General features: G+C 51.1%; 10 protein-coding genes across 10 annotated transcripts; 3 read left to right on the top strand and 7 right to left on the bottom strand.

The window, feature by feature from the left end:
- Positions 1–62: 62 nt before the first annotated feature.
- CORC01_00844 (FAD binding domain-containing protein) lies at positions 63–2,166 on the bottom strand (the record flags this gene model as incomplete). Its single annotated transcript, XM_022612500.1, has 4 exons — positions 63–236; positions 317–1,219; positions 1,269–1,674; positions 1,745–2,166. The coding sequence occupies 4 exons, from the start codon at positions 2,164–2,166 to the stop codon at positions 63–65; spliced, it is 1,905 nt and encodes a 634-aa protein (XP_022481117.1).
- A 3,438-nt stretch (positions 2,167–5,604) lies between these two features.
- CORC01_00843 (ATP-NAD kinase) lies at positions 5,605–6,999 on the bottom strand (the record flags this gene model as incomplete). The annotated part of the gene is made up of 1 exon (XM_022612499.1): positions 5,605–6,999. The coding sequence occupies one exon, from the start codon at positions 6,997–6,999 to the stop codon at positions 5,605–5,607; it is 1,395 nt and encodes a 464-aa protein (XP_022481116.1).
- A 463-nt stretch (positions 7,000–7,462) lies between these two features.
- On the bottom strand, positions 7,463–15,413 carry CORC01_00842 (polyketide synthase; the record flags this gene model as incomplete). The annotated part of the gene is made up of 10 exons (XM_022612498.1): positions 7,463–10,473; positions 10,528–10,624; positions 10,687–12,281; positions 12,336–12,860; positions 12,919–13,368; positions 13,437–13,929; positions 13,978–14,090; positions 14,145–14,268; positions 14,325–14,844; positions 14,908–15,413. The coding sequence occupies 10 exons, from the start codon at positions 15,411–15,413 to the stop codon at positions 7,463–7,465; spliced, it is 7,434 nt and encodes a 2,477-aa protein (XP_022481115.1).
- A 507-nt stretch (positions 15,414–15,920) lies between these two features.
- Positions 15,921–16,988, top strand: CORC01_00841 (uncharacterized protein; the record flags this gene model as incomplete). Its single annotated transcript, XM_022612497.1, has 4 exons — positions 15,921–16,209; positions 16,278–16,403; positions 16,452–16,591; positions 16,650–16,988. The coding sequence occupies 4 exons, from the start codon at positions 15,921–15,923 to the stop codon at positions 16,986–16,988; spliced, it is 894 nt and encodes a 297-aa protein (XP_022481114.1).
- A 395-nt stretch (positions 16,989–17,383) lies between these two features.
- On the bottom strand, positions 17,384–18,076 carry CORC01_00840 (uncharacterized protein; the record flags this gene model as incomplete). Its single annotated transcript, XM_022612496.1, has 1 exon — positions 17,384–18,076. The coding sequence occupies one exon, from the start codon at positions 18,074–18,076 to the stop codon at positions 17,384–17,386; it is 693 nt and encodes a 230-aa protein (XP_022481113.1).
- A 431-nt stretch (positions 18,077–18,507) lies between these two features.
- CORC01_00839 (thioesterase) lies at positions 18,508–19,433 on the top strand (the record flags this gene model as incomplete). Its single annotated transcript, XM_022612495.1, has 3 exons — positions 18,508–18,769; positions 18,824–19,320; positions 19,380–19,433. The coding sequence occupies 3 exons, from the start codon at positions 18,508–18,510 to the stop codon at positions 19,431–19,433; spliced, it is 813 nt and encodes a 270-aa protein (XP_022481112.1).
- A 246-nt stretch (positions 19,434–19,679) lies between these two features.
- Positions 19,680–20,756, bottom strand: CORC01_00838 (uncharacterized protein; the record flags this gene model as incomplete). The annotated part of the gene is made up of 4 exons (XM_022612494.1): positions 19,680–19,976; positions 20,037–20,173; positions 20,232–20,360; positions 20,531–20,756. 4 exons carry the CDS (start codon positions 20,754–20,756, stop codon positions 19,680–19,682), a joined length of 789 nt encoding a protein of 262 aa, XP_022481111.1.
- A 493-nt stretch (positions 20,757–21,249) lies between these two features.
- CORC01_00837 (uncharacterized protein) lies at positions 21,250–23,141 on the top strand (the record flags this gene model as incomplete). The annotated part of the gene is made up of 6 exons (XM_022612493.1): positions 21,250–21,360; positions 21,424–21,613; positions 21,682–21,814; positions 21,864–22,083; positions 22,144–22,841; positions 22,901–23,141. The coding sequence occupies 6 exons, from the start codon at positions 21,250–21,252 to the stop codon at positions 23,139–23,141; spliced, it is 1,593 nt and encodes a 530-aa protein (XP_022481110.1).
- Positions 23,142–23,592: 451 nt separating this feature from the next.
- CORC01_00836 (uncharacterized protein) lies at positions 23,593–24,186 on the bottom strand (the record flags this gene model as incomplete). The annotated part of the gene is made up of 2 exons (XM_022612492.1): positions 23,593–24,017; positions 24,081–24,186. The coding sequence occupies 2 exons, from the start codon at positions 24,184–24,186 to the stop codon at positions 23,593–23,595; spliced, it is 531 nt and encodes a 176-aa protein (XP_022481109.1).
- Positions 24,187–25,101: 915 nt separating this feature from the next.
- On the bottom strand, positions 25,102–25,860 carry CORC01_00835 (uncharacterized protein; the record flags this gene model as incomplete). The annotated part of the gene is made up of 1 exon (XM_022612491.1): positions 25,102–25,860. The coding sequence occupies one exon, from the start codon at positions 25,858–25,860 to the stop codon at positions 25,102–25,104; it is 759 nt and encodes a 252-aa protein (XP_022481108.1).
- Between the last annotated feature and the right edge of the window lie 319 nt (positions 25,861–26,179).

Here is a 26,179-nt window from a genome sequence, read left to right as displayed (position 1 = left end):
ATACTCATCCAATATCCCAAGTGGTATCTTTATGCTTAAATTGTACGCTCAAAACGCTTCAATCATTTCGCTTTGCAAAGCCGGTTCCCATAGTCAACAACACCCCACTCCTCGCTCCCCGGCGTAGACCAAGAGAAGAAGACGCCGTTGGGATCCCACTTCTTCTTGATTGACGCCAGCCTAGGGTAGATGGGACCCCAGAAGGCGTCTTGCCAGTTCTTCATAAAGGCATAGTTCTATCCATGCATATTTAGTATCAATGTCATCAATAACGCGAATGAACCACGTTAGGCAAGGAGGGAGACGTCAGGCTTACCTCATTCACATACGCAAGCCCGTTCGGACCAGCCTGCTTAAACTTCTCGGTGATGGTATTGACCATGAGATCGTTGAGCGACAGCTTCGTCGCCCATGTCGCGTCCAGGGGCTGCGGCAAAATAGCCATGGTCCGCATTGTGGCACTTCTCCACCTGGGATGCGTCGCGCTGTCGGCGTTCTTTGCATGACTTCCCGGATCAAAGAAGTGGCTGATGACGATACCGAACTGGTCCGGGGCCGGAGCCAGCGCGAGCTCAATGGCCTCGGCGATGGCCGGCTGGTTGCTCGCCATGTCGTCGTGGGTGAAGACCCAGCCGCCCGTCAGACCGTTCTGGGCCGCGGCCTCGGGCTCAAAGATGTCGTGGAAGAGGGTGTAGTAGTTGGGGTACTCCTTGACGCCAAAGTCGTAGGGTATTCCTTCGGTGTCGAGGTACGTGAGGAGCGGCTGGACCACGGCAGTCAGCTGCTTCGCAGTCTTGTTCATTCCCATGATTGGCTGCACGTGCAGTGCTCCTCCGAGCGCCGGCGGCATCAGCATGTAGATTCCATAGAGTCCGTTGTCGACCATTCGGTTTCCTAACTCGTTGAGCTTGTTGACTGCCTTTGTGACTTGGTCAAAGTTGGCGCCCGTTGTGGCATTGACATCCAAGAAGAGGGCTGCGCCGGGATTCGTGTCGGGGTATGTCTTGAGAGTGACGGACAGGACAACCGCGTAATTCCCCGGACCTCCACCCCTGAGTGCATAGTACAGATCGGAGTTGGAATTGGCATTGGCCGTGATGAATTCTCCGGCGGCGGTGAGAACGTCAAAAGAAAGCGCCTGGTCGGCGCCGAAGCCATAGTTGCCGCTCAAAGGCCCGTGGCCACCGCCTCCCATGAAACCACCTGCGACACCCACAGTCTAGAGAGTTGTTAGTTGAGTAGAGGGAGATGGGGTCTTACGGGCTTACCTCGCACTCGCCTGTGACAACATTCTGCGGTGGGTTTCTGGCATGCGCAGCCGCGGAGATTTCGTACCCTTGAACTCCGGCACCAATCGTGATGGCAGGCCCCGTATAGTCTCCGGGGCCCTTGTATGAATCAACAAAGGAGATATCCTTCAAGTTGTGCGTGTTGATGGCCAAGGATCCCGCACCGGCACTTCGTCCCTCAAAGTCGTGGCCCGTGTTGCGGATTACTAGTCGCAGATTGTTCGACTTTGCAAAGTCCACGCCGGCCTTGACCTGATCTCTCGTTTTTGCGATGATGACAAACTCGGGGTAGTTGCCGAGAGAACATGTCTCTGTGGGATCTGTGGTCAGTTCGCAGGTGTTGTTGCTTCCCCATGTCCACAACTGCGACGCAGGCTGAGAAATCCTAGATGGGTATTGTTAGTCTCGGCTTTCCCTTCCCTTGCTCCGCGATCTGTTTTGAAAGTTAGACTCACTGCCAGCTCTCGTCGGTCCACTTTGCAGTTGCTTCAGCGCACTTTGCTGCATCGTAGGTCGCGATACCACGATATTGGTTGTAGCAAACTGCAGCAGGCGGGATGTGCTGTAGAAGGCTTCCTCCCACAGTATTGTTAAGCGTATTCCAAGCATCGGCCTTGGGCCAGCAGCTGTCAGCTGGAGAACATCTGCATTCGTACTTGTTGCCGTTCTCTTCGTACGCCACGAGCTTGGGCGCAGAAATCGCACTGAGGATCCAGGAGACACACGCCAGAAGCACAACGTTGGCCATGGAAGTCCGCGTCATCTTGCTGGATGGTTTTTGCGATTCTGTCCGATCTTGGTCGTCGCCGTTGGTGTCAGATGGGATCTGGCCTGCTTGGAAAGCAAGCTGCTCTAAAGTCGTGCTTCTCTTGGACATTTTGTATTCGGACTCAAGCTCGACACTGGTTTCTAGGTGTGATGTTCGAGCTGCAAGAGACCGGCGTCAAGCTCTCTCTCGCGATGTGAGAGGCGAATATCACCTAGCTGCATGGCCTGCGTTGTACAACAGCGGACCTAATTGTTAGTCTCGTTGGAGGGAGGATCGATATTGAAATGCAAATGTTTCTCCGAGCGAGAGAAAAAAGACTCCCCTCCCCGAACCTCAACTCTCCTACGAGTATAATAGCTGGGCGGTCAGGTGGTGGGAAGGGCAGGTGTGAGTGGGTTAGTGGTATTATCCGCCATCTGCTGCTGTGTCAGCCACAGAAGTGGCACGGGTGAGTCAGGAAGAAGATGACCGCCGCGGCAAATGAATCGAAGCAGAAACCGATTGTGGATAGCTAGCGCTTATGGTAGTATCGACGGCGCGAGGCGAGTTAAGATCATGCGATTAGTCGGGGTTCGGCCCATGACTTGGAGCAACGCCAGTGGCTGCGGTTAAGATTTAGCATTCAAAGAGGGATACTTGCAAGTCTTCCAGTCCACGTGGACCCGTAAAACGCCAGCTCTGATCTCTCCGGGGAGCGTCAGAGTCAAAATGTCCGCAGATTGGATCCTCGAAATATTGCTTAGACAGGGAGTATGCAGCGAGGGAGAGGCGGACTGTGAACGCAGGGGTTGGGCACGTCAAGATTCAGTCAAACTCCAGTCAGTTGTGAAGACGGGGGTTAGAGCGGCTAAAGCCCGACTTTCACAATGACACCGCAGCTGCTGCATAGAGACTTCAGACAAGCGTCTGGGGAAAGGAATCCCGGCAGGCAAGTTACCAATCTACGTAAGTCGCGCGTGAGCTGGGGTCGCATCATCCAAAGTCCCCCCATATTTGGGTCGATAATGGATGGCACATGTCCCCTTGTCCTGGTATGCCGAGCGGCGCGGCGCATCCTTTTCCAAGCTAGCGGCGCATACCAGCGCACGGCACAATGCCGACTCGGAGGGGCAAAAGAGTCGGCGGACCCTTGACAGCAACACCCACCTGTGCTTCGAGAAGCTCTCGAGTCGAGAAGCTTATTCTTGTTATCAACTTCAAATAGCGCCCCACGAAGAATGTTATCTGGTCAATTTCAAAATTCCATGTTTGAGCCTCTTGGATCGATATTCAGGGCGTCAAAGGAGTTCTGAACGGGTTCTGTCAGCTAGGGTGTTGGAGCGGGCCGAGTCATTGCATCTCAGCGCGACGAGTTGGACGGCCAAGAGACATAGAAGAAAGTTGAGAGTAGAGAATGGCAAAAAAATTGCGAGAGCGTGCGGGAGAGCGTACGGCGGAAATAAATTCCTAGAGGGACGATACGGGACTGGGATCGAACTAACAAGCTCGCGGCTCTGCCCAGCTTCACTAAGCTCGCCAGACTGGCTCATGTTGAGATTGCCTGTTAGCTTAACGGCCGAAAAGAAGCAACGGCAAGGCCGAGGCCCACGACGCCGAACTGCTTCGGTTGGTACCATGAAGAATCAAGCACGAGCAAAGTTTGCCAGGTTCACTCGGGTTCGGTACGCAGACCTGACTCGGGGTTCCGAATAGGTAGGCAGCTGAACTATGGAGCACCCAGGAGATCGGGACCAACAAAGCGCCCCAGGAAATGCTGTTGGGGCTGAGCAGAGGGCAGATCCGAGCCTAATCCGAACCTTATGTCTGTATAATTACCACTAGACCTCGATAAAGTCATCTGGATGCCAAAAGATACGCCATTTACGCCGTTTACGCCGCTGCCGCTGACCCGCCGCCGACGAAGCGGCGACAGCAATTTCGACATTCAGAGTCGCATGCCAATAACTAAGATCACGGGCCGGCCACCCGTCCCTTGTCATATGATAAGAAGCTAGGAACCTCCCGTGGGATTTTCAAATAAGCACACAGAACATAGAAGCTTTCCCCGCCAGCACCGCAAGTCAAAATGCGAAGTCAAGCTGATGTGTGCAAACCAATGAGAATGCCTGGAAAGTCATAGCCTGTCTTGGTTGCTAGGATATGTAAGCTTCGGACACGAAGCCTGTTGCATGGCCGGTACGGTCTCAACATCAGGCAAGAGAACGCCGTTCCTCTTCGTTTATGCCGAAATCAACATGCCGACTGCGTAGATAGTGATCGCATGGGTACGCCCAGCAAGAGTTTAGGCAGCGTTTCAATGGCCCTGTCGCTGACTCATGATTGCCCTTGACATTCTGTATACCGTGCTCGATGGCGCCCTCACCGACATGAACTTCAGCCTAGATTCCGCTTCTTGATCTACATGTATCCGGTAGAAAGCTCAGGAGTATAAGACGAATGAAGCCAGCTAGACGTTATCGCGCCGCCCCGGCGCTACATAAAACTTCCTGCGCTCATTATCAAAGACCTATGTCCTAAGTCCTAAGTCCTAATCCAGTCCGATGGGTATAACCCACTTGCCTATCGAGTAAGGCCTCTGCTAGATGATTCCTCTGGTGCCAAGCACAGCTGGCTAGAGTATCAACATACTTACGAGAAGAAATAGTAGCAATCTCAACGCGGAAAGGATCCTCTAAGTTGTACTGGCATAAGTCGCCTCTTGTTTCGGGTGTCCTTGACCTGGCAGTGGTACTTGACTGATCAGCAATCATCTTTTAATTGCGGTAAAGGGGTTCAAAATTCCGTCCTGTAGAACGGCGAGCTCGCCTGCCGACTTCGAGGCCCGGCACGTTGCCTGATCAACATGGTGTTAGGAGGTGGCATCGGAGATTCCTACACGAAGTTCCAGGGGGAAACAGGGGAGAAGCTAGAGGATGAGGTGAATGTGCATTTCTCTGTGACTATTATCTGACTGAGGAGGGGTCGGCTCGCTCTCTGGCCGATGATCCATCGCCGGCCTGGGGTTGATGAAAGATAGATACATGTACCGACAGCGTATAGAGGCAAGGGGCTATATACTCCTTGAACTATTCGATATGAAGTGGTTGATAGCTGAGATCATCGCCGTTCCTTGAAACTGCGACAGGCATGCTGGTCACGGCATGGCGTTGATTGTAACGCCAAAACCCTGAACGGAGGGTAGATGACTTCAATGGCTACCGAGTTGAAGACGTACCTTTGCCATGCCGGCATCCGACGCGACGCCGTCGATCAAGTCAAATCAGTGGACTTATTTCAATCAAACCTTTGTTGGTGTCAGCCTTCCAATCAATGAATAGATCTCAAGAAAGGAAAACATCAAAACTTAATCGATAGGTTGATACGAGCCCTTCAAGGCCTGCATAACAGACGCTGGTAATTTTGATTCAAATGATCGTCCGATTGAGGAGTAAGACAGCTAGCCAAAGATGAGAATAGGCCCGACCAAAGTGCTTCCTTTGGCACTAACTCCGGTGAAAGACTTTTGTAGTATACATTCGGGTATGGGTATCACGATAAGTTTCAATTTCACCTCCCGATGGGGTAGTTGAACATTAGGAGGCCGTTGAGGCCACCTACCCACCCGTCGTCGTCGTAGTCCGACGCGTCGCCCTTGCCTGGCCCGCAAATGACGCAGGGCACTCCTCCCTTCCAGTCACCGTTGCTGGACTCGCCTACCATCTCGCCCTCGACGCGAATTTCCGTGCCGATGCCGGCGCCGGCGCTTCGCTTGCCGTCGATACTGACCTCAAGCTCTCCATCGCGGTTCTTGCTGCTGACCTTGAGTGTCACCTTGGTATTGAGAGGAAGAACCAAGGGGCGGAAGCTCAGACTCCTTGGGCAAATTGGAGTGATGAGTAGGGATTTGACGAGGGGGTGTATGATGGAGCCACCGGCGCTTAGACTGTACGCTGTAGAGCCCGTCGGTGTGCTTAAGAGAATGCCGTCTGCGACGGCTTCCGTCAGGAATCGGTTGTTGAGGTAGATGTCGATGTGGGCAAGATGTGGCTTCGGGCCTCGATGAATCAGAAGTTCGTTGAGGGCGTGGATCGGTTGCGGGATGTCTCGTTTCGATAGTATTGTGTCCTCAGGGGGGACAGCTGGCAGGTGCGCCTGGGATTTGGTCGTCGGAAGCAATTGGCTGCTGATATTTTGGCCGTTGTTGTCGTACACGCCGACCCGTAGTCGGTGCCGGAGCAGGATCTTAGCTGCCCGGCTCGGCCCCATGCTCTTCCCCGGAGACGCATGCCATCCGGACTGACCCCGATCCTTGACGTCGTGTTCCTTCTCCCCGCTCGCAACTCTCGTGTGCGGCGTCAACAGATCCTCGGCAGCGACGCCGCTTCCGCTCATGTATGCCTCCCTCCAAGCCCGCTTGTATTCCTCAAACTTCCACTCCGCCAGGAATCCGATTGTACCAAAGTTAAACGCAAGGATCGGAGGCACGGCCGAGTACATGCTGAAATGGCTAGCGGCGCGCAGAATGGTGCCGTCGCCGCCCAGGGTCGTGATCATGTCGATCCTATCCGGAAACGCTGACGGGTCGCACGTATAGATGGGAAAGTTGAAGGACTCGTGCACCATTTGCGCAACCCTCGGCTCGAATATGAGGTTCAGACCAGAGTATGTGCTTTGTAGATGTTTCGCAAAGTCGATGGTCGCCCGTAGGACTTGCGGTGATCGCAGCTTCGGCATCAGAAGGATATTTCGCGGAGGCGTTGGCCAGTGTAGGGATAGCAGGCCAGAGGTCGAGTTCGGAGGGTCGCGGTACTTTGGAATAACCCTAGACGGCAGGGAAGAGACATCGCGGATCTCAGCTGCCCGCGTAGACGTAGTCGTCGAAAAGCCCAGAGGTCGAAAAGCTCGACTTTGCGCCGCAGCCCGGGGCCTGACGCACAGGCGGAGGGCTCCTGACCTTGACATCTTTTTTTTTTTTTTTAAAATCGCTGAGACTCAGATGGCGGGGTTTTTTAGATGGCGGTTCTCGCTCATGGTCGAGCGGTGGGCTCTGCAACCGGTTGAGGTGAGCCGATCGAGCGTAGATTTGGTGGTGGGCAGAGTTGCGTCGCGACGAATTGCCCATGACGACAATTCCATTGGCGTGCCCCACTCGAGCTTTTCTTCCGCGCCTCACCGAGCTGAGTCATCAATATTCCTGCATGTCACCGAAAGGGCCGGAACGGACAAGACCCCACTTCGGAACGGTGCTCCGATTCCATCGGCCCCACACCTCGTTTCGGAGGGTTCCGGCGTCAAATTTTGTTCATCACTCTAAGGGAGGAGGCCAGTTGTAGGTAACCCGGGTAATAGTCTCATTGTATGAAATTGTTCTTCTTTTTTATTAATACTTATATGCCTACAGTCCAGACTCTAATACTTATTCCATTCAACTTTTTGAAGCTGTCGCAATCTTCTCTTTCAGCTGCTTCCCGGCAAGTTGCCCTAGCTGATCAAAGCTCTGCGCGCTTGTCAACTGCAACACGCTAATATCTATACCCAGGGTGTGTTTCCACCAATTGCGAATCTCAATGGTCATGAGAGAGTCAACTCCAAGCGCTGAAGGTGAGATAGCAGTATCAATCCCGCCCTCTTCCACCTCAAGCATGAGAAAGCCAAAGACCCTGCGCGCGATCTCCTGCGCGAGGAAAGTTGTAGATGACGGTGCATCAATCTCTTCTGGTCTCGAGTGCAGACTAGAGAGAAACTCAGCTATGCAAGATGCTCCGGCCTCCCTCCGCGAGGCTTTCTCATCCCCTGCGATGTCTGGATAGAGGTTCATACGAGGATCGTGCTTCCATACTACCCGATTTCCAGCATCATCAATGGATGTGGCGCAGTCAATCCCAAGTATGATCTGGCCATTGGATGCTGTCCCGCAAGCTCTACTCTCTGAATCCACCGTAGTGGGTTGACACTGAGCGATGGCAAGTTGAACACCTCGCAACAGGTCGGCCTCAGAAACCAACTTGGATCCAGATTTTCTCATGGCGTCCTCTACGTCTTGTGTGCGGCTCACGTAACCCACGTCCTCGACACCTCCGAGGTCAATTACCGAGCAGGGAAGACCCAATCCACGGCGGTATTGTGTAAAAGCATCGAGAAAGGTATTTGCGGCGGCGTAGTTTACTTGGCCTGGGAATCCGTGCACACCTGATGTGCTGCCGAAAAGCACAAAAAAGTCAATGTCACGGGGCAGAGCGTGGTGAAGGTTCCACGTCCCGCGTATCTTGGGCCATGTCGCTGATTGCCACTGCGACAGGGTGAGGTCTGGGATCGCGCCATCAGCAAGCACCATTGCTAGGTTTAGCACGCCGGCGATCCGCTTTGATGAACCCAATCTTGTGATCACCGCCTGCAGCGCAGCCTCATTCGCAATGTCGCATTGTACAGCATCAGCTTCACATCCTGCGTAACGAAGTTCTGACAGAAAGCCTTGATCGTCCTTGCTGCGTCCAGCAGTCCTAGAGATGAAGAGGAGACTTTTGGCGCCGTGGGATACCATCCATCGTGCGATCGTACTTCCGAGGCCTCCCATTCCACCAACGAGGACATAAGTTGCTTGATCGTGGAATTTGGGAATCGGAGGCGTTGGAGTAACGCACAATGCCTCTTCGTTCCGCTCGGCCATTTGAATGACCACCTTGCCAATGTGAGTGCCTTTCAACAGATACCTGAAAGCATCTTCAATTGCAGGGCATGCAAAAGTCTTTGCAGGCTCCACCGGCTGAATGAGACCTTTCTCGTACAGGTCAACGCACTGCTGCAGCAAGCGAGAGATGATGGTTGGGTTCTCAGCCGCCAGGTTTGCCATCTCAACGCCAATGAATGAGCGATTTCCGTCAAACGGTGCCATGGTAAGTTTTCCACCAGCAAGAGTATCTCTCTTGCCTAGCTCGATAAAGGTGCCATGGGGAGCGACACACTCCCAAGATGCATGAAGAAGCTCTCTGGATAAAGAGTTCAGGACGACATCCACGCCGAGTCCACCGGTCGCCATTTCGACGCCTTCCACGAAGCTGACATCGCGAGAAGAGAAGATGCGCTCCCTGGGAACATTCCATTCTTTAATGAGGAATTCTGCCTTTTCTTCGCTACCGACAGTCGTGTATACCGTCGCTCCGATCCACCGAGCTACTTGCAGGGCTGCGATTCCAACACCACCGGCGGCGCTATGGATAAGCATGGTCTGACCAGCCTGAAGGCCGGCTTTTTCGACCAAGGCTCGAAGGACTGTAGTGAAGATGCATGGCATACCTGCCGCCTCGGAAAAGGTGAGTGTCTCTGGGATGCGGACGCAAAGCTGCGCCGGAGCTACTATGTCTGTAGAGAAACAGGCCGACTCCAGTGCGAAGACCATGACGCGGTCACCGACACGAACATTTGTCACAGTAGCTCCGGTGGACGTCACAATGCCGCTGGCTTCACACCCGAGTCCGTTTGGAGATGAGGGTTTGATCAGACCCATTGCTGTGACAACGTCTTTGAAGTTGAGGCCTGCTGCGCGGACCTCGATCTTGACGTGGTCGGATGGTATGTCTTCGGGCAGATGACGAGACTCCCAGTGAAGAGTTTTCAGGGCCCCGGGTCTCGATATTGACAATATCTTGCCGGAAGAGACGCGACTTCCAGCTGCGAGAGCGCTAGAAATCGGCGTCCACTTGCATCGCGGGATCAGAGTGCGGCCAGAGGAGTATGAGAACTCCATGTCTTTACCCACTTTCGCGCTTAAAGCCATGTGGGTACAGAGGATTTTGCTGACAGCTTGAGAAACTGCCTGAATTGAATCCCCATTGATACTGTCAAGTTCCATGGTGGCAAAGTGTACGCCCATCTCAAGTCGTGCTGTTCTCGCGATGCCGAGCACCGGGGCGTAGGTCGGATCAATCAATCCAACCTGGCAGGGCCTTGTTAGCCAGAGCAATCTTGAGTTGCTCTCCTGAAGTGTTTTCAGCAGCCTCTTGAGGTTGTCCAGCTTAATTTGCGTCATGTCGTGGAAATAGCCGTTGCCGCGACACAGGTCAACTACCGACACCACGACGCCGCTGACATCCAAGTTGCCGCAACCTAGCGTTGAAATAAGGACGGAGTGACCAAGATCTTGCAAAACTTGAAAAAATTCGGCCACCACAAGATGAGACTCTTCTTCGCACAACAAAGTTATCGGCTGGGAGTTGAGGTTGGCCAAGTTCTTGGGCGTAGTAGCCCGAGCAATGATGGTTGCGTTGAGCTTGTGTTGCGACCCGGCATCGTATATAACCTCGGGAGTTGAGAAACCAGCCAATGACAGACGCTCCTTCCATTGCTTTGGGGAGATGTAAGGCTCAACCGGACGGTTGTCAGAGTCACCGAGCCACCATCCTGAGAGATAACCCATGATGAAGTTGATCCATTTCGTGTCTGCCGAATGGTAAGAATTTGCGAACGAACTGGAGGACCAGGACATTTACTCACTGCAGCAGAGCTCGTGCATCAAAAGTCTCCCATCAGGCTTGAGCAAAGATCTAACATGGCGCAATGTGTCGGTCAGGTTTGGAGTGGCGTGGAGGACCTACTTCCTATTAGACTTTGTACTTGCAGGTGGATACTATTCCGACATAATGAAGAACGTACATTGCTCGCAACGATTAGATCGAACTCTTCACCGCCAAATCCCTGATCCGCTGGGTCACGACTAATATCCAACACACGATAGTCTATCAGGCCGGGCGTAGCACTTTGAAAGCGTTCCTTCGCCGCCGGGAAGAATCCAGCAGAAACATCAGTGAACATGTATGTCCCGAGAGCCTTGCCATCTTCGAAACAGTCAGTCAGATCTTTCAGGATACGCAAAGTCAGACCACCGGTCCCGGCGCCGATCTCGAGAATCCTGAGGTGGCGACCTCGTTTGTGAGACAAGAGTTGAAACAGAGGCTTGTAGTTGAAGAGGGTATTCATCCAGTCATACAGTTCATGGAGAGTGTTATCCTTGAGAAACACCTCGAGGGGGCTGATGATGCCGCTAAATAGCAGTTTGGCGTGAGTGTAGCAGCGTTTGATGAGAACAGCTACTGCGGATGCCGACGTTTTCTCGAGCTTTGAGCCGACAGCTTCGATCTTCGCTTGGATCTCTTTAGCATCTGTGTGAAGCACCTGTGGACCAAACTTGCTGATGTGGGATTGCAGCCAACCATAATGCTTTTGCAGATGCTTCTGAGTCTCATCGATGGGAAGGTCCGTTGCTTCCACTTCGTCGAGTGCTGCTCTGCCGCAAAGTATGAAAAGTTCTTCGAGAAGTTCATGTATGTCTGGAAAGCAAGGGCCAGACGCAGACGACACTAATTCTGTAGAATCCATCATGTCCACATCCGGCTCCCAAGCAATGACGGCAATTTTCGAACTGTCGGTTGCGCTCGCGGCAGTATCATCGAGGTCTATCGGCGAGAATTGAAGACCCTTCATGAAGAAAACTTGTCGATCTCCAGAGCTATCGTAAACCGTTGCCGAGGAGTCACCTTGATGATCCCTTTCACCTCCTGACTTCACGCTGTGGAGCAAAAGTCTTTTTGTTGCAGCTTCAGAGCTGATGAACAGCTCCTCGATATGAGTCGGCAGATAGAGCCTTTCGAGCAAGCGAGATTCTCCAGAGTGATTTGCTATGATGAGCGACTGAAGCATCTGATCTATCGTAATGGGGTGTAGTGGGTAGCGACGCATTTTATGCTCAGGCGTGACTCTCTCGTCAGAAACTTCGACTGCCACAGCTGATGATGTGACGCTGGCGCGGATTTTCTTTAATCTTCGGAACTCCGAACCGTACTTGTAACCCACCCTGGACATTGCTCTGTACCATCGTGCAGGCTCAACAGATCGAAGGAAAGATTCAGAGTCTAGACCCGCAAAATCTGGTCCTTTAGAGACGCGGCCCTCTCTGACACGACACCTGCAGTGCGTAATCCACGTGCCGGATGAAGCGCAGCTCTGGATTGTGAGCTCCCACCACTCAGAATTCTCCTCCTGCGTTAGCTCCTCCTTTCGAGCGGATGTCACAAGCTCGGCTCTATGTTCCCTGGAAAGAATCAGAGCATTCGTGATTCGCATGTCACGAATCGTGTAGGAAGATAGCCCGGAAAGCTGCTGGACGACTTCCCCAGCCATAGCGACGTAAGCAGCGGCCGGGAAAACGATATCTGAGCCGACGCAGTGGTCCGCGATCCAGGGGACGTCGTCTGGTGAGAAAAGGCACCTCCAACTCGAGGCTGTACCGGTACTTTCCAACGTACGTGATCCGAGTAGCTCGTGTGGTGGGTGTTCAGGAAACAGCCAGGAATTTGTGACATGCGAATCTGGCCAAAAGGTCTTGCTCAGATGCCACGGATACGGTGGCAGGTCTGTCAGCGGCCGAACGCCGTCCGGGATGGGGAATTTGACCAAAGCGCCTCGGCAGTGCAGCTCGCCAATGGCCGCAAGGAAGGCTGCTGAACTATTTGATCCTCGCTTTTGGACAGATATATAAGGCGGAGAGATGGCCATCTCCGTATAGATCTGCTTCAAGGGACCAGCTAGCGCCGAGTGTGGCCCGACTTCAAGGTGCAAAGTTGTCGATGATGTTTGGAGAAGTTGTACCACCGCCTGTCGGAACAGGACTGGCGACTCAAGGTTTCGCTGCCAGTACTGGGCGTCAAAGTCTGAGCCGCGTTTTAGTCTTTGGGATGATACGCTAGAGTAAAAAGCAACATTTAGTGACTTGGGACTGAGATGTGGCTTGATGAGGGATTGGTACTCAGTACCAACTGCGCGCATGTGATCTATGACAAGAGACTATCAGAAAACACAGACGGAGACAATTCCTGGCATTTTACTTACGGGAATGATATGCTGTGTCAACTTTGAGCAAACGAACCAAGGCCTGTGGGTGAGCAGACCTGATTGCTTCACAAACCATTCCAAGGACATTCGTGTCTCCAGATAACGTCACGCTAGAGTTGCTGTTTTCACAAGCGATGGAAACTCCAGTCATCAAGAACGGTGTGACTTGATCCCTTCCCAGTCCGATGGCCGCCATTGAACCGTGACTTCTCAGCTTCTTGGCCATAAACCCGCGGTAGTAGGCGACGATGATGGCTTCTTTCATGGTGAGTACACCAGCCGCGTATGCGGCCGCTATCTCGCCGCTGGAATGGCCAACCACTGCCTTGGGAGTGATTCTGTATCTAGAAAGGTGTCTGGTCAAAGCAATCTGAATGGCAGTGCAGATAGGTTGAGCAAACTCAGCTTCCCCAAGGCGAGATGTGGGATCCGATTTCATGAGCTCATCTGATATGTGTCGTTGTCAGTCGAAAATGATCTCTTGAAAATTCTGCGGAAAGTCTAGATGAACTGACTTCGGATATCCCAGCTGGGACGATGATCCTGTGGAAGACTGTTCAAGACCGCATCCATTTCTCTGACATCTTGCAGGAAGTCTCTACTACTCTTCATCAGATGCGAGCCCATTCGAGCCCATTGGGCTCCTTGACCTGTGAAAACGAATGCAATGCCCTCGGCTTGTGAGCTTGGTCGGAAACTAGGTGCTGGAGGTAGAGTAAAGGCCAGTTGATCACAGTCTTCAGTAACTACCGCAAAGGTGCGGTGCGCCAGATGAGGGCGACGATGCGTCAGCGTATAGGAAAGATCTTCCAAGTTTCCTGTCCTGGCGCGAAGAAACTCCTGATACTGGCTTGTCGCTTTTTTGAGTGACTCTTCATGTCCTGCGGAGAAAAGTAGCAGGGTTGCTGGGTTTCTCCGCGGAGGAGGTGATGGGGGCGGTGTCTCGACATTTCCGTGGCTTCGAATGGTCGTTGGGCTTGCTACAGATGCGGCCGACTCCAAAATAATCTGTGTCTATTAGCTTATGGGATCGCAAACGGTAACTGGATTGCATACGTGGACATTTGTGCCTCCAATCCCGAAGCTGTTGATACCGATTCGCTCTGCTCTCTCCTCAGGCCAAGGTTGCGGTTCTGTCGGGACTTTCAAGCCTGTTGATGCGAAAGGAACTGTTGATGAAGATTAGCTCCTTATACCATCAAAGACGAATGCAACAGACTTACTGCTAACACTAGGGGTCTCAAACTTGATATTGGGTATGATGGTTTTTGTTTCCAAAGACACAACTGCCTTGACTATACTTGTGATTGCTGAAGCTGCTTCAGCATGGCCCAAATTGGGCTTGACCTGAAAGAAAAACACATTGTCAACACCAGTTTACGAAAGGCAATCATTATACTAACCGATCCAATGAGCATCCCCCTTTGCCCGAATACAGCGCCAACAGTGCACGCTTCGATGGTATCACCCACGGCCGTGCCGGTACCGTGGCATTCAACCATGGCGGTCTCCCACATCTCGTTCTCGGGGATACCAGCGTGCCGGTATGCATCGCGAATCAGCTGCTGCTGTGCCTGTGCACTCGGCGTCGTCAAGCCGAGGGTACTGCCATCCGAGTTTGTTGCTGATCCGCGAATTATAGCACGAATTGGGTTCCCATCGCGAATCGCACAGTCAAGCTTCTTGATGAAGAGGCAGTTGACAGCTTCCGCCCGGGCGTAGCCGTTTGCCCCGGCGTCAAACGTCTTACATGACGCATCAGGCGATAGTACGCTTTGCTCGGCCATGAGCTTGGTGAAGCCTGGTGACAGCATCAGGTTCGCCCCAGCGACAATCGCCGAGTCACATTCTCCGGCGCGTATTGCCTGGCACGCGAGGTGAACTGCGAGGCCGGCAGCTGAGCACGCCGTGCGGACTGTCATGCTACACCGTCAAATTGTTAGTCTCTGCAAGAATCATGAACTGAAGACGACTAGAGAGTGTTACCTTGGACCTCTCAAGTCAAAGGCGTGAGAAATGCGATTTGCCTGCACAAAGTCCATGTATCCAGTTAAGCGGTACATTCCATCGTCTTGGGCGTCGACAGCGTGCATCTCACGCCAGTCGTCTCCAAAGCTGCCCACATAGCATCCAATTTTCTGACCTTGCCAGTCTGTTTCTGCAGCACTTTCCAACGCCTCCCACACGACTTGCAGGAGCAGACGCTGCTGGGGATCTAGTTTTTGCAGCTCCTTTGGATTCATGGAAAATAGTGACGGATCAAATTTGGTCACATCGTCGTGCGTCAGCCAGTATCCCTCCTCTGTCGGCAAAGATCCTGACCTGCCGCTCGCTTTGAACGTGTGGGTTTGCGAGCTGTATCGTGGATGATCTGGTTTCGAACGCGCATCTTTGCGATTGATGAGAAAATTGTAGAGGGACGTCGGAGTGTTGATGCCGCCTGGTAACCGCAAGCCAATGCCGCAAATTGCTACGGGCTCGGGCTTTGACATGGCTAGTTTTGAACTTGCAAACGAGTTCTCGTGTTGGTGGTGACGGTTCCTGTGGGAATCAGACGTTCGATAGAGACGACTTCTGATCCTCTAGCACTGGCAACGAAGCTCACAATTCCACTATCGCGGTTTACTCAACGCTATCGATGTCCACTGGTGTACTGTAAATGAGATTTTCACATGGCTGGGGCCATTGCCAACGTCTTCCAGGCCCCTGAATAAGGTTCGGACCGCAAGAAGCGTATTAGTGTAATTCGGACCGGGCCCAACCTGCAATATTCGGGCTTGACTCGCTCGCTAACCATCGCACCCAACCGATTCACGTAGAGTTGGTCTAGTGCAGCCTGACAATTCGCACATGGAATATGCTACCAACTAGACTCTGTGGGAATGCCTGGCACCTCGATCACAGACCAACCAGGTTCTGACATACTGATTTTTAATGCTGAGATAGCTGCACATCAGAGGAGGACTGGATTCGAGTTCTTGTCACTGGAAAAGAGAGCCATGCAGAAGCTGAAATCAGTCCTTTGGCAATCTTCGCCCACGTACAACGCTGTACGCACAAGCCAATCCGACGATGATGACCAACCAGAACGGGAAGAAAAGCTGCTCAGCGAACTCGCAGCATTGGAGAGCAACATCTGGTGTCTGCGCGCTAGCCTACTCATCACCATCGTAGCTCTGTTACTTGTGACCGTTTTCGCCGTCGTCGATCGAGTTTCTTATGATAAAGCGTCACTCAATTGTGGAAAGGGCCACATAGGTAGCGACCCGAATGGTTTCGTGCCACCTGGTGAGTCCCCCCTCCTTATGCCATGGAATTTGGCGTCGTCGTTAATGACAACTAATGCCTACATGTAGGCATTGGTGAGCCGCCACGATGGACGCTGTTTGATAGCAACTCTCCATATTACATCGAAGAAGATACTTTTTATGACTTGAACAAGACGAAAATGATGGCGAAAAGACTCAAAAGCCTGCATAATTGTAGGTTAACAGGCTTTACTTAGTAGCATATCGCTAAGTTGTTGGCAGCATCAAACGTCCTTGTCAATGGAAACTTCGCGGACTGGAAGAAACCTGACGGCACGGTCGCCAAACTGCCGGCGTATTATTCCACAGTATCATATCGTCAGACCTACATCATCCGGTCTTTTCATCAGATGCATTGTCTTGTGAGCAAAAGCACCGCTTGCTGATAAAAAGCGCAACCTTTAACTTTCAAGTAATTAGATCTCCATCGCGGAGGAATATGGACACAGAGCAAACAACGCCTCTTCCCAGTGGGCTCCCAAGCATGTGGCCCACTGCCTCAACGCCATTCGCGAAGCCATCATGTGTCTGGCAGACGCCACACCAATGACTTATGTGAATGGGTTCGCAGTCGGACATGTGACGGACGATCAACAGTTCATGTGCAGGGATTGGTCTGCGCTACGCAGATGGGCAAACGACCCGGTGAGAGGAATCCGCTACAAAAACATTGCGCCCGAGGGGGCGGGCTACGACAGCAACACTGAGATTATCCCCTTTCCAGAGCTTTCTGAGCTGGAGAAAGTGGGTCTGGCATGAGTATGACGTGCCCGTCGAAGCTGTAATGCCCGTCAAATTATCAGGTTGAATTTAGGACCGACATTGAGATGGTGTCGGCTATAGTCAGGAATTAGGAGGAGGATAATGCCATTCCCACTATAATTCCACAGAACACATCACCCAACATCATGTTTTTCATGGAGTACAACTCAATGCCATTTCAATTTTGATCTGAAATTGGGGCTGTTCTGCCTTATTTTCAAGGGAAGCTCGTTTTCCTTCAACTTCCGTGGTTTGCTCGTCGCTACATTGCTACACGTATCGAGTACGGCAGATAATATCTGTTTCCGCCCCGTGGTAATTCCAAAACTCGTTCTCTCATGTCTTCCCAGGAGCCCTCTCTTGCCTTTGCCTCTGGGGCCACTAACCCTTGCCTATCCAATCAAGCAGTCCACCTCATGAGGTTCGTTGTAAACTCGAGTGATATTCGGCAAGTCAATCTCCCAAGATTGTGGAATCCCGTTATACAGGATGCAGTGTTCAACATGCTTCGGGTCTCGGCAAAGAGAGTCAAGAACTCGAGGCTTGAAGTGAGATGCATAAGTGATCCTGTCCCAGACATAGCTGCAATGCATGTGATGAATCGTGCCATCTGTGAAGATTTCGCCGTGTTCACCACTTGCGGCTACATCAAACGGAACCTTGTTTATGCGTTCTCGCTCATACCAATATGTTGTATTCCTCCACGTCATGTAACCCAAGTATTTCTCGTGCATCTCTTCGTTGAAACATCTGGGGTGCATCCAGGTGGAGAGCATAAAGTCGTAAACGCAACCTCGAGCTTTGGATTCTTTCCAGTCCGGAGAGCATTTGCCTAGGGATACAGGCTCGGATGGTCGTGCGGGCGTCATGTCATGGGTTATACGGCCCAGATAAAAGATCCCGACTGCGAGCGATATGAGGGCGAGTCTTCCGACTATCGACCACACGCCGTTGCGACGCGCTTTTCGAGTCTGCGGAACTTCGGCATTGCAATACATCGAATCGGTCTCATCGTGGTAGCTGTTTCGTTGCGAGGTCGAACTCTCGACTTGGGGTTGTTGCGTGAGAAACCTCTGTTTCTCCATGTCGAGACTGGCTAACCACAAGCTTGGTTCGTTGGTCCGTGATTCAGGGTGATAGTGGCTCGCCTTTCCTGATTACTAATTCCTGAGGCTTCAAAAACACTATTGGCATTGCTAGAAGGTGTCTTTCATGACTGTTGGCATGGATTTGTTGGGTAACATCAGCTGGAGGGAGCTCGGATAAGCCTCGCTGAACATAAGGTTGGAGGTGCATCTCGGACCGCAGGCAGAGTGGGCCTGGTTTGCCAGTCTAACTGTCAAGACATGGTAGGCAACTTGCTTTTGGCAGTTACTTCAGTAGTCCCTAGGTGAAAATTGCAAGGTCTTTCAATAATCTATTCCTGCAGAGTGTTACCAGTGCTAGAATTGTAACAGAATCAACTCTCAAATCCCGAACTGACACTGACAACCAAGAACGCCCCCGTTTCTCCGCTATGCCTGCTGCAAACCCAGTGTTAATCCAAGACATCCCGCGGTCTCGGAACGAGCCGCCACCGGTATTCCTGATCCACGATGCCAGCGGCCTCTTAACCAGCTATTTCAAGGTTGGCACATTAGGACGTAAGGTCTATGGAATTTGGGATCCGAAATTTGACGCAGACGGCATTGGCGGGTGGCAGAGTGTCAGAGATATAGCCGAAGCATACATCCGCCTCATCAAAAGGGTCATGCTCAGAGGGGAAGTCGTTCTTGGTGGTACGAAATACGAAGGTTTTCACATATTGTCTTTGGTACTGACTGAAAGGACAGGATGGTCATTTGGAGGCGTTCTCGCAGTGCAAATCGCCCACATGCTAGCAACATCAGGCCGCGGGCTGCGCGTGTCACGAATCATTCTCATCGACTCTGTCTACCCCCGCTGCCCTCGACCAGAGGCTCAAAAGGAGCCAGCCAAGTTACATCATGCCCCAGCCCTGCCTGGAGTCAATCAAGGAACCCGCGACAAGCTGATGACGGCTCTCATGCGCGCGACTTGTCTCTCAGACCAGTGGGACCCTCCGGCATGGTCGATGCCTAGAACAGGCGTTCTTGGGACCGCGCGCTCCCGCGATGTCGACCCGACTCCACCACATGCGGTGCTAATCAGAGCTAAAGACTTGGTACCCATGGCGGACCCGGGCGAGAAATGTCCCCTTGATAGAACTCGATTTCTGCCTCAACTTGGCTGGGAGGATATGATGGAAGGTTTTGTTGAGCAAGTTATCGAAACTTCTGGTAATCATTACAGCATCTTTGATCAAGAATACGTAAGTCATACTGGACGTGAGGTTGTCTCGCCCAGACTTCTACTAATTCCACGGGTAAGATTGATACCATCACGGCCCATATTCGGAAAAGTTTGGACATGTGCCTCGATTAGTGGGACGAGATTTCTTTCGGAAAAATCAGACGAGATTGAGCTAGATTATTATTCAACGAGTGAAACAGGTTCGTTTTGATAGTTGCTATTGCTGAAGACTCAATTACTCAGGCATTGCATCAAATGTGTCGATTCATTTTTAAAGTAAAAAGGACATAGCCAACGGCAATAGGATGTTTTCTTTGTGCCACTACGTTCAAGTTACTCAATCGCAACCTCAAGACTTTTTGCTTATTTTCTTCTACTTTAATCTATGATCTCGTGATATTTATCTTTCTCATCTTCCGGTGCAATATTGACCCATTTCACTGCACGTGCTGGATCATGTGCCCATTCCCTCAATGCAAAGAAATCTCTGCAATGACTCTGCTGGTCATCTGTAGTGTGGCCAACACCCATTCCATGAACGTAAGAAATTGGTGTGGCGTCTGCCAGGCATGTTATTGCTGACCTCACGGTGTTCAAACAGTGGATGACATGGCCTGTCTCCCACTTTGATGTCCTGTTGTTCACCCTGTAACCAATGTCCTCAAAAATGATCGACTTGCCAAATGTCAGTCTGGTTTTTGGAAACCTCCCTACTTGCCAAATGCTAGTACTTACTATGCAGTGCATCTGGTGAAAAGCTCGAATGCTGTAAAGCTCCGAGCCTTTGCGGGTAACATACGCCGGGAGGGGTCGCCGCGCGCCGTCAAAGTCCATATAGGTGGTGTGTTTTCCGTTGATTCTCACATTGGATGCTATTCAACGAGTCAGAATTGCGGCCACTGTTCTTTGACTGTCTCAGTATCGACAAACCATTGTGCAGCATTTTGAAATCTCTCGCAGCAGCCTGCACACTTTCTAGGCTCTTAAATACATCCGGTTTGAAGTAGTGCGGATCGGTCTCGTCGTCGTACTTTGCCCACTTGACGGGTTGCCCAATTTCTACGCCTGATGTCAGGAACGTGCTTCACTATTCCTGGGAGAAAAATTGAACTTGCCGGGTGGGACAAAACCACTGGGGTCAACCCCTAATGGAGTTCCTTGTCCTCGTGATAAGGTGCTCCCAATGTGAAGAAAAACAATGTATCCGAGAAGAGTGGTTAACAGGATACCCTCCGCCCAAGCTAGTCGTTGAATCTTGCGAAGTTGTTGGTCCCATAAGACACGATCTTGGCTCCATTGGTATGGGAAGGTTGGCGAGCTTCCAGCCTGCTCGTGACAATTCCGCTCCACACCTCCGAGGCTCTCGATATCATCGTCGTTATTTTCGCCTTCCCCAAGCACCTCATACTTGGCTGTTTCCCTCATCTTGCTGGCAAAGGTGACCTTTTTGCCCATAGCGTTTGAGGGCTTCGATACGAGACTACTCGACCTTAGGTTGGGAACAATAGACACAGGCGAGGCAGTACAAAGGGCAGACCTTGGCCGTTGCGGTGATACGTTCCCATTCAATCATAGAAACATGAAAATTTCTATGAGAACCTGCATCTTGCTCGCCTGCAACTGACTGGAGTAACGGACCGAATTGGCCTGCGTGAAGGTTTAGTAGCACTGTTTCAATCAGTTCAGCCCCACTGCGGACCGAAGCTTGAACGGCGTTACCCCGCCGCCTTCGGACTCGAGTCGGAGCTAACTTTCCAAATCGGGACACTTGCGGGTGCAGTGCGTGCGTAGTGTAATGACAGCTTATCCCCAGGTCGAGCCCTTTCACGGTGGGCAGAGGGGGGTGGTCCAGATACTGGCGTTTCTGACCTGTTAACAGCAGTATTTGGCGGATACGGACTGTGAAATATTGCATCAACGCTTTACAAGATACCTACTACTGTCACCAATGGAGGTCAAGAAGGAGGAAGTGACCTGGCAATCTCTGCCGCGAAAGGACCAACTCGCAATTTTGTGCTTCCTACGGTTTGCCGAGCCGGTAGTAAGCATCTCCCTGCTCGTAAGTATCAAGTAACCATCACGAAGATGAGCGAAGTTCTGAGTCACTGACAAGGCCTTTCAGACATATTTGTTTTACCAGCTACAGTCTTTGGATCCAACTCTAGAGTCCGGAGCCATCGTCCGACAAGTCGCGTATATGCAAACAAGCTTTATGCTATCACAATGTTTCTCATCCATGTTTCTGGGAAAATTGGCCGATTCCCCTAGAGGAGGCAGGAAACTTGTTCTTTTGGGCGGCATAGCTGGATCATGTGAGTGACTGCGTCCGACAGACTGACTGTGCGGAGACATCGTTCGGCCTCTGACTCTGGCATCATAGTCATCGGATGCGTCGCTTTTGGTTTTATCACGAGCTTCAAGCAGGCGTTGGCACTGCGGATTCTCGAGGGTTTAGTCAACGGAAATGTAGCGACAGTAAGGACCATGGTATCAGAAGTCGTCGTTGAGAAAAAGTTAGTCGGATGGTTCAAATCGCGAGAATATTGCTGACGATGCCAACAGATTTCAGCCCCATGCGTTCTTGTTGCTCCCAATCTCTTTCAACGTTGCCGCCATGGCCAGTCCATTGATGGCTGGACAGCTGGCCGACCTGCCGGGTAAGTATCCCGACAGGTTTGGTAACAATGCATTCCTGAAAGCATGGCCCTATGCACCGCCAGCGATTCTCAGCGGAGGCATCATGCTTTTGGCCTTCTTCGCTGTTTTCTTCTTCTTAGAGGAAGTGAGTTGGCATATCTAATCTGTTATCGCGGAACCAAACTAATACTTCTGGCCTTTACAGACTCTAGAACCTTTAAAAGATAGATACGATCCTGGGCTTGCTGTCACCAGAAGGTTCCGCTCACTGTTATTTGGAAACAAGATTACAGCAGCAGCCAGGGCAGCCCGAGAAGAGGCCACGGACGAAGAAATGTTACATATGATCACGGATGACTCGGAGCCATCGGAGAGATTCTCTGAAGAGCATAAAACACCGATGAAGGCGGTCAAGCCGGCTCCAATGATCCTACCAATCAAGCGCATGTTCACGAGAAACATGTGTCTCATGCTTCTTTCATACGCGATCCAAGAGTATCACATCACGACATACAACACGCTGTGGACAAGCTTTCTAAGCGACCCGGTCGACAAAGAAAATCAAATTAGGCTGCCTTTCTTTTTCTCTGGGGGAGCTGGTATGAAGCCAGATCAAATAATGTGGTCTCTTTCCATCGTCGGACTCATGGGATTGCCCACGCAACTATTCATCTATCCTCGCATCAGCCGTCGCTTCGGTACTTTGAAGATGTGGAGAAAGTTCATGCTCGGAATGCCGCTGCTGTATTTTATTCTGCCTTACATTGCAGCGATGCCTTCCACTACACCGCCACCTGCTGGTAAAACAGGGTTCATGGTATGGTTTCTCATCATCATAGTACAAATCATGATGGTAGGGACATCGACATTTGTCGTACCAGCGCAACTTGTTCTAACAAACCTGTGAGTAAAGTCTGAGCCTCTTCTTGCAATATTCACACATGCTTACATGCTCTGGTCAGATCTTCGCCGCACCCATCTGCTCTAGCACGGACTCACAGCAGCGCCTTCTTGCTCTCTGGACTGGTGAGGTCAGCGACTTCGTCCATAGCAGGAATAGTGTACAGCTACGGCTCATCACACAATATCACTGGCCTCGTGTGGTGGACTGCAAGTGGTGTCGCGATCCTCGGTTGTCTGAATAGTCGCATCGTGCAGGAAGGAAATGGTCACGAGATTTGGCTGACCGGTGACACGGATTAGATTTTCTTAAAATTTCCTCAATATTTATTTCATTCAGACCTGGAACAGTAGAGGATCACGGTTCTGCACTTGCGAAATTCGCAGAATTTGCTCCTATACAGTGTCAAGCTGTGAAATCTCCATAATACATATCTGGTAATCCTTCTTATTTCCGGAGTCAACCATCAAATCCTTGGAGAATGAATGATCCACTATGAGCGACTACTACCATTAGATCGTTGTCCAATGTCGACACCGATTTACAAAGTGGCACAATAAAGAGCACCTTTAATAGGTCAAACAAGAGTTTGTGATTCCAGTGACAAGTCTGCTGTTGAAGCTACCTCGTCTAGTATAATGAATAGTAAACTCCCAGCAAACACCGCCAGTTTCCCCATAGGCCAATCTGTTCGGGGTTCCTCGCAAACTAGCCTGATTTCCTACACCATAGTTCTCGCGATGAGAGGGGCTTTTAGTGCATATCCTCGTCAGTGACAAACGAACGCTTCTCCTCGGTGACAAATCCGCGCCTCTCGGGCTCAGTGATAAAGCTGCGCTTGTCCTCAGTCACGAACGCTCTCTTCTCAGGCTCAGTCACAAAGCTGCGCTTATCTTCAGCGACCAAGGACCTCTTTTCGGGCTCGGTGACAAATCCGCGTTTCTCCTCGGTCACGAAGCCACTCTTGTCCATCTCAGACTCGGTAACAAATCCGCGCTTTTCGGGTTCCGTTACAAAAGATCTCTTCTCCGGCTCGGTGACGAAGCCTCGTTTTTCAGTGACAAATCCTCGCTTGTCTTCAGCGACGAAGGAGCGTCTTTCTGGCTCAGTCACAAAGCCACGGCGCTGGGGCTCGGTGACAAACTCGCGTTTAGCCTCGGTGACGAACTCCCGGGGATCTATATCGGTTAAATTGGCGACTATTCCTGACTGGAGCCATCAGTGGAATGATATCTACTTACCAAGCTCGTCGGTAACAAAGGCCCGTTTCTCTTCTGTCTGGAAGGCTGGGGCGGCGAGGGCAGTAGCTGCAAGGATAGCAACGGACTTAATTGCGGTGAATCTCATGTTGTTGGTGTTTAGTGACGATGGTATATTTGAGTGGACTTCTTGTTCTTGAGTGTTTGGAGAGGTGCTTCTGTCTGGATCTGGTGTAGAGGGGGCTTAGTGCCGTCATATAAGTTGTGCTGGTGTGCTCTTCGAGCCTGTCTCATGAGGTCCTTGCATTAGACCAGCAAGCATGATTACGTTACCGCGGTAATCATTTTGCCTCAAGGTTTGTTGGAATATCCCCATTTACACACATTGGCTTAGAGATCAATGACTAAGGTTCCGGCTCGAGCCGTTTATCCGCCGAACCCATCATCGCGATGAATATAGCTTGCAAGAATGACTCCATCCGGAAAGGTTGCCTGGTAAAGTCGCGTTACCTTTCTACTACCATGGCCGAAAGGAGAAACCCCGGAGCGTTTGAGTGCTATTGTACAGCTCTGGCATTGTAAAGATCATCGCTTGGGCACCTATATGAAAGCCTTCAATCTTGAGCTTGTCGGGTGAAATGACGGAAGCTTAAAGTCGAAAAGTCGGATGCCATTGAGAACCAGGACCTGCCCTGCTCCCTCTAGTTTAGAAACCTTGATCTTTAAAACGAACTCAGTTCTACAAAAACTTTTGGTAAACAATTCGTTCTCGGTTATTGAGCCTCTTGAAACTTGTTTTGACTGCTCAATAATGGAATGGTGACCGGTGATCTATATTGTTACTCATCGTAGTATTGACACAAAGTATCGTCATCGACTCGAATACGAACCTCGTTGCCCTACTGCGGGGAGCCTAGGAGTTTATCTTTTTAGTCGTATGGCGGATTTGTTCTTGTCTTGCTGCTTAGACTGGTAAATCGTAAGCCCCAGAACAAAGCCTTGCTACTTTTTAAGTGGTTACATGTATGCATTAACAATTTTGCCCTCCAAGTATGGATTAAGTTCATTCCCTCGGAGCGTGATCGAATTCCTTATTTGACCCATGGATGTGAGAATAACCATGCACTACAGCTAGATGTCCATCACCATCGAGTCCCTTCTCCACCCCAGGCCTTAGATCAAACTGGTGAACAGATAAGTCGCTGGGTGGTCGACAAGAAGTAAATCGTGGCCAGTAAGGAATGCTCACATGGTCCTTGGGTCTTGCATAGTCCTGCATCAGCGCGTGGTCCAGGCACTGATGGTAGTCGATAGTGCCAGAGACCAGACCGTGGGCGATCTTGACGTCTTTCTTCCAGAGGTAAGCACAAGAATATAGATGGAACTCCCATGTCGTCCAAGCCTGTCCTTGAGTGATCATCTCCGTATCTATCCAGGACAATTGAGAGGTCGAGTTGCGAGCTGTGAAGAACTTCCATGGGCGAGCCTGGCGGAACTCAGCATCCAGAGCCGAGTCAAAACATTGCGGAGGTTGCCATGTCGCCGTATATGACTCAAACTTGCAACCACGTGATAATGCTGTAGGAGCATCTCTACCGCAAGGGAAGCTGTCTCTAAGTAGACTGGCGATGAGCCCAAGTTGAGTATCGGATTGGCCATCATCAGCGTGTTCTGTCCCATAGAACGGCGAGAAAGGAACCAATAGAGTGAACAGAATGCAGATCGATGCGCCCAGAAGAAAGAAAAGAAGTCGAAGACATGGTGAAAGGTTGCTGTGAATGTTTCTGTGGAACTTCATGACTTTTTCGCGATGATCTGCCATGATTGTTCGTAGGAGTGATAACTCTGGGAATGACCGATCGAAAAATTATCCTGCTGATGGAGCAAGAGGTAAGATATCTCAACATTGCATGAAATTTGTTCATGACCTCATCCCATGCGGGCAGATATGCTCACGTTATCCCCTCTGATTCATCAAGAAGGTAAGGTACGTTGCTCGCTTATCCTTGGAAGTTGGAACAGGACAAAGAAACCCGGATGCAAAGTCTCTGTGTTTTCTGCCCAGTTCCGCCTACGTTACAGATCAATTAGCTTCCGATATCGACGTAAACATATCATTAGTGCGATGAATTTCAGTGCTG

Source organism: Colletotrichum orchidophilum (assembly GCF_001831195.1).
Source record: "Colletotrichum orchidophilum strain IMI 309357 chromosome Unknown Scaffold_4.1, whole genome shotgun sequence".
NCBI lineage: Eukaryota > Fungi > Ascomycota > Sordariomycetes > Glomerellales > Glomerellaceae > Colletotrichum > Colletotrichum orchidophilum.
The sequence above is the reverse complement of the archived record's forward strand: the minus strand, read 5'-3'. Positions and strand labels throughout refer to the sequence as shown.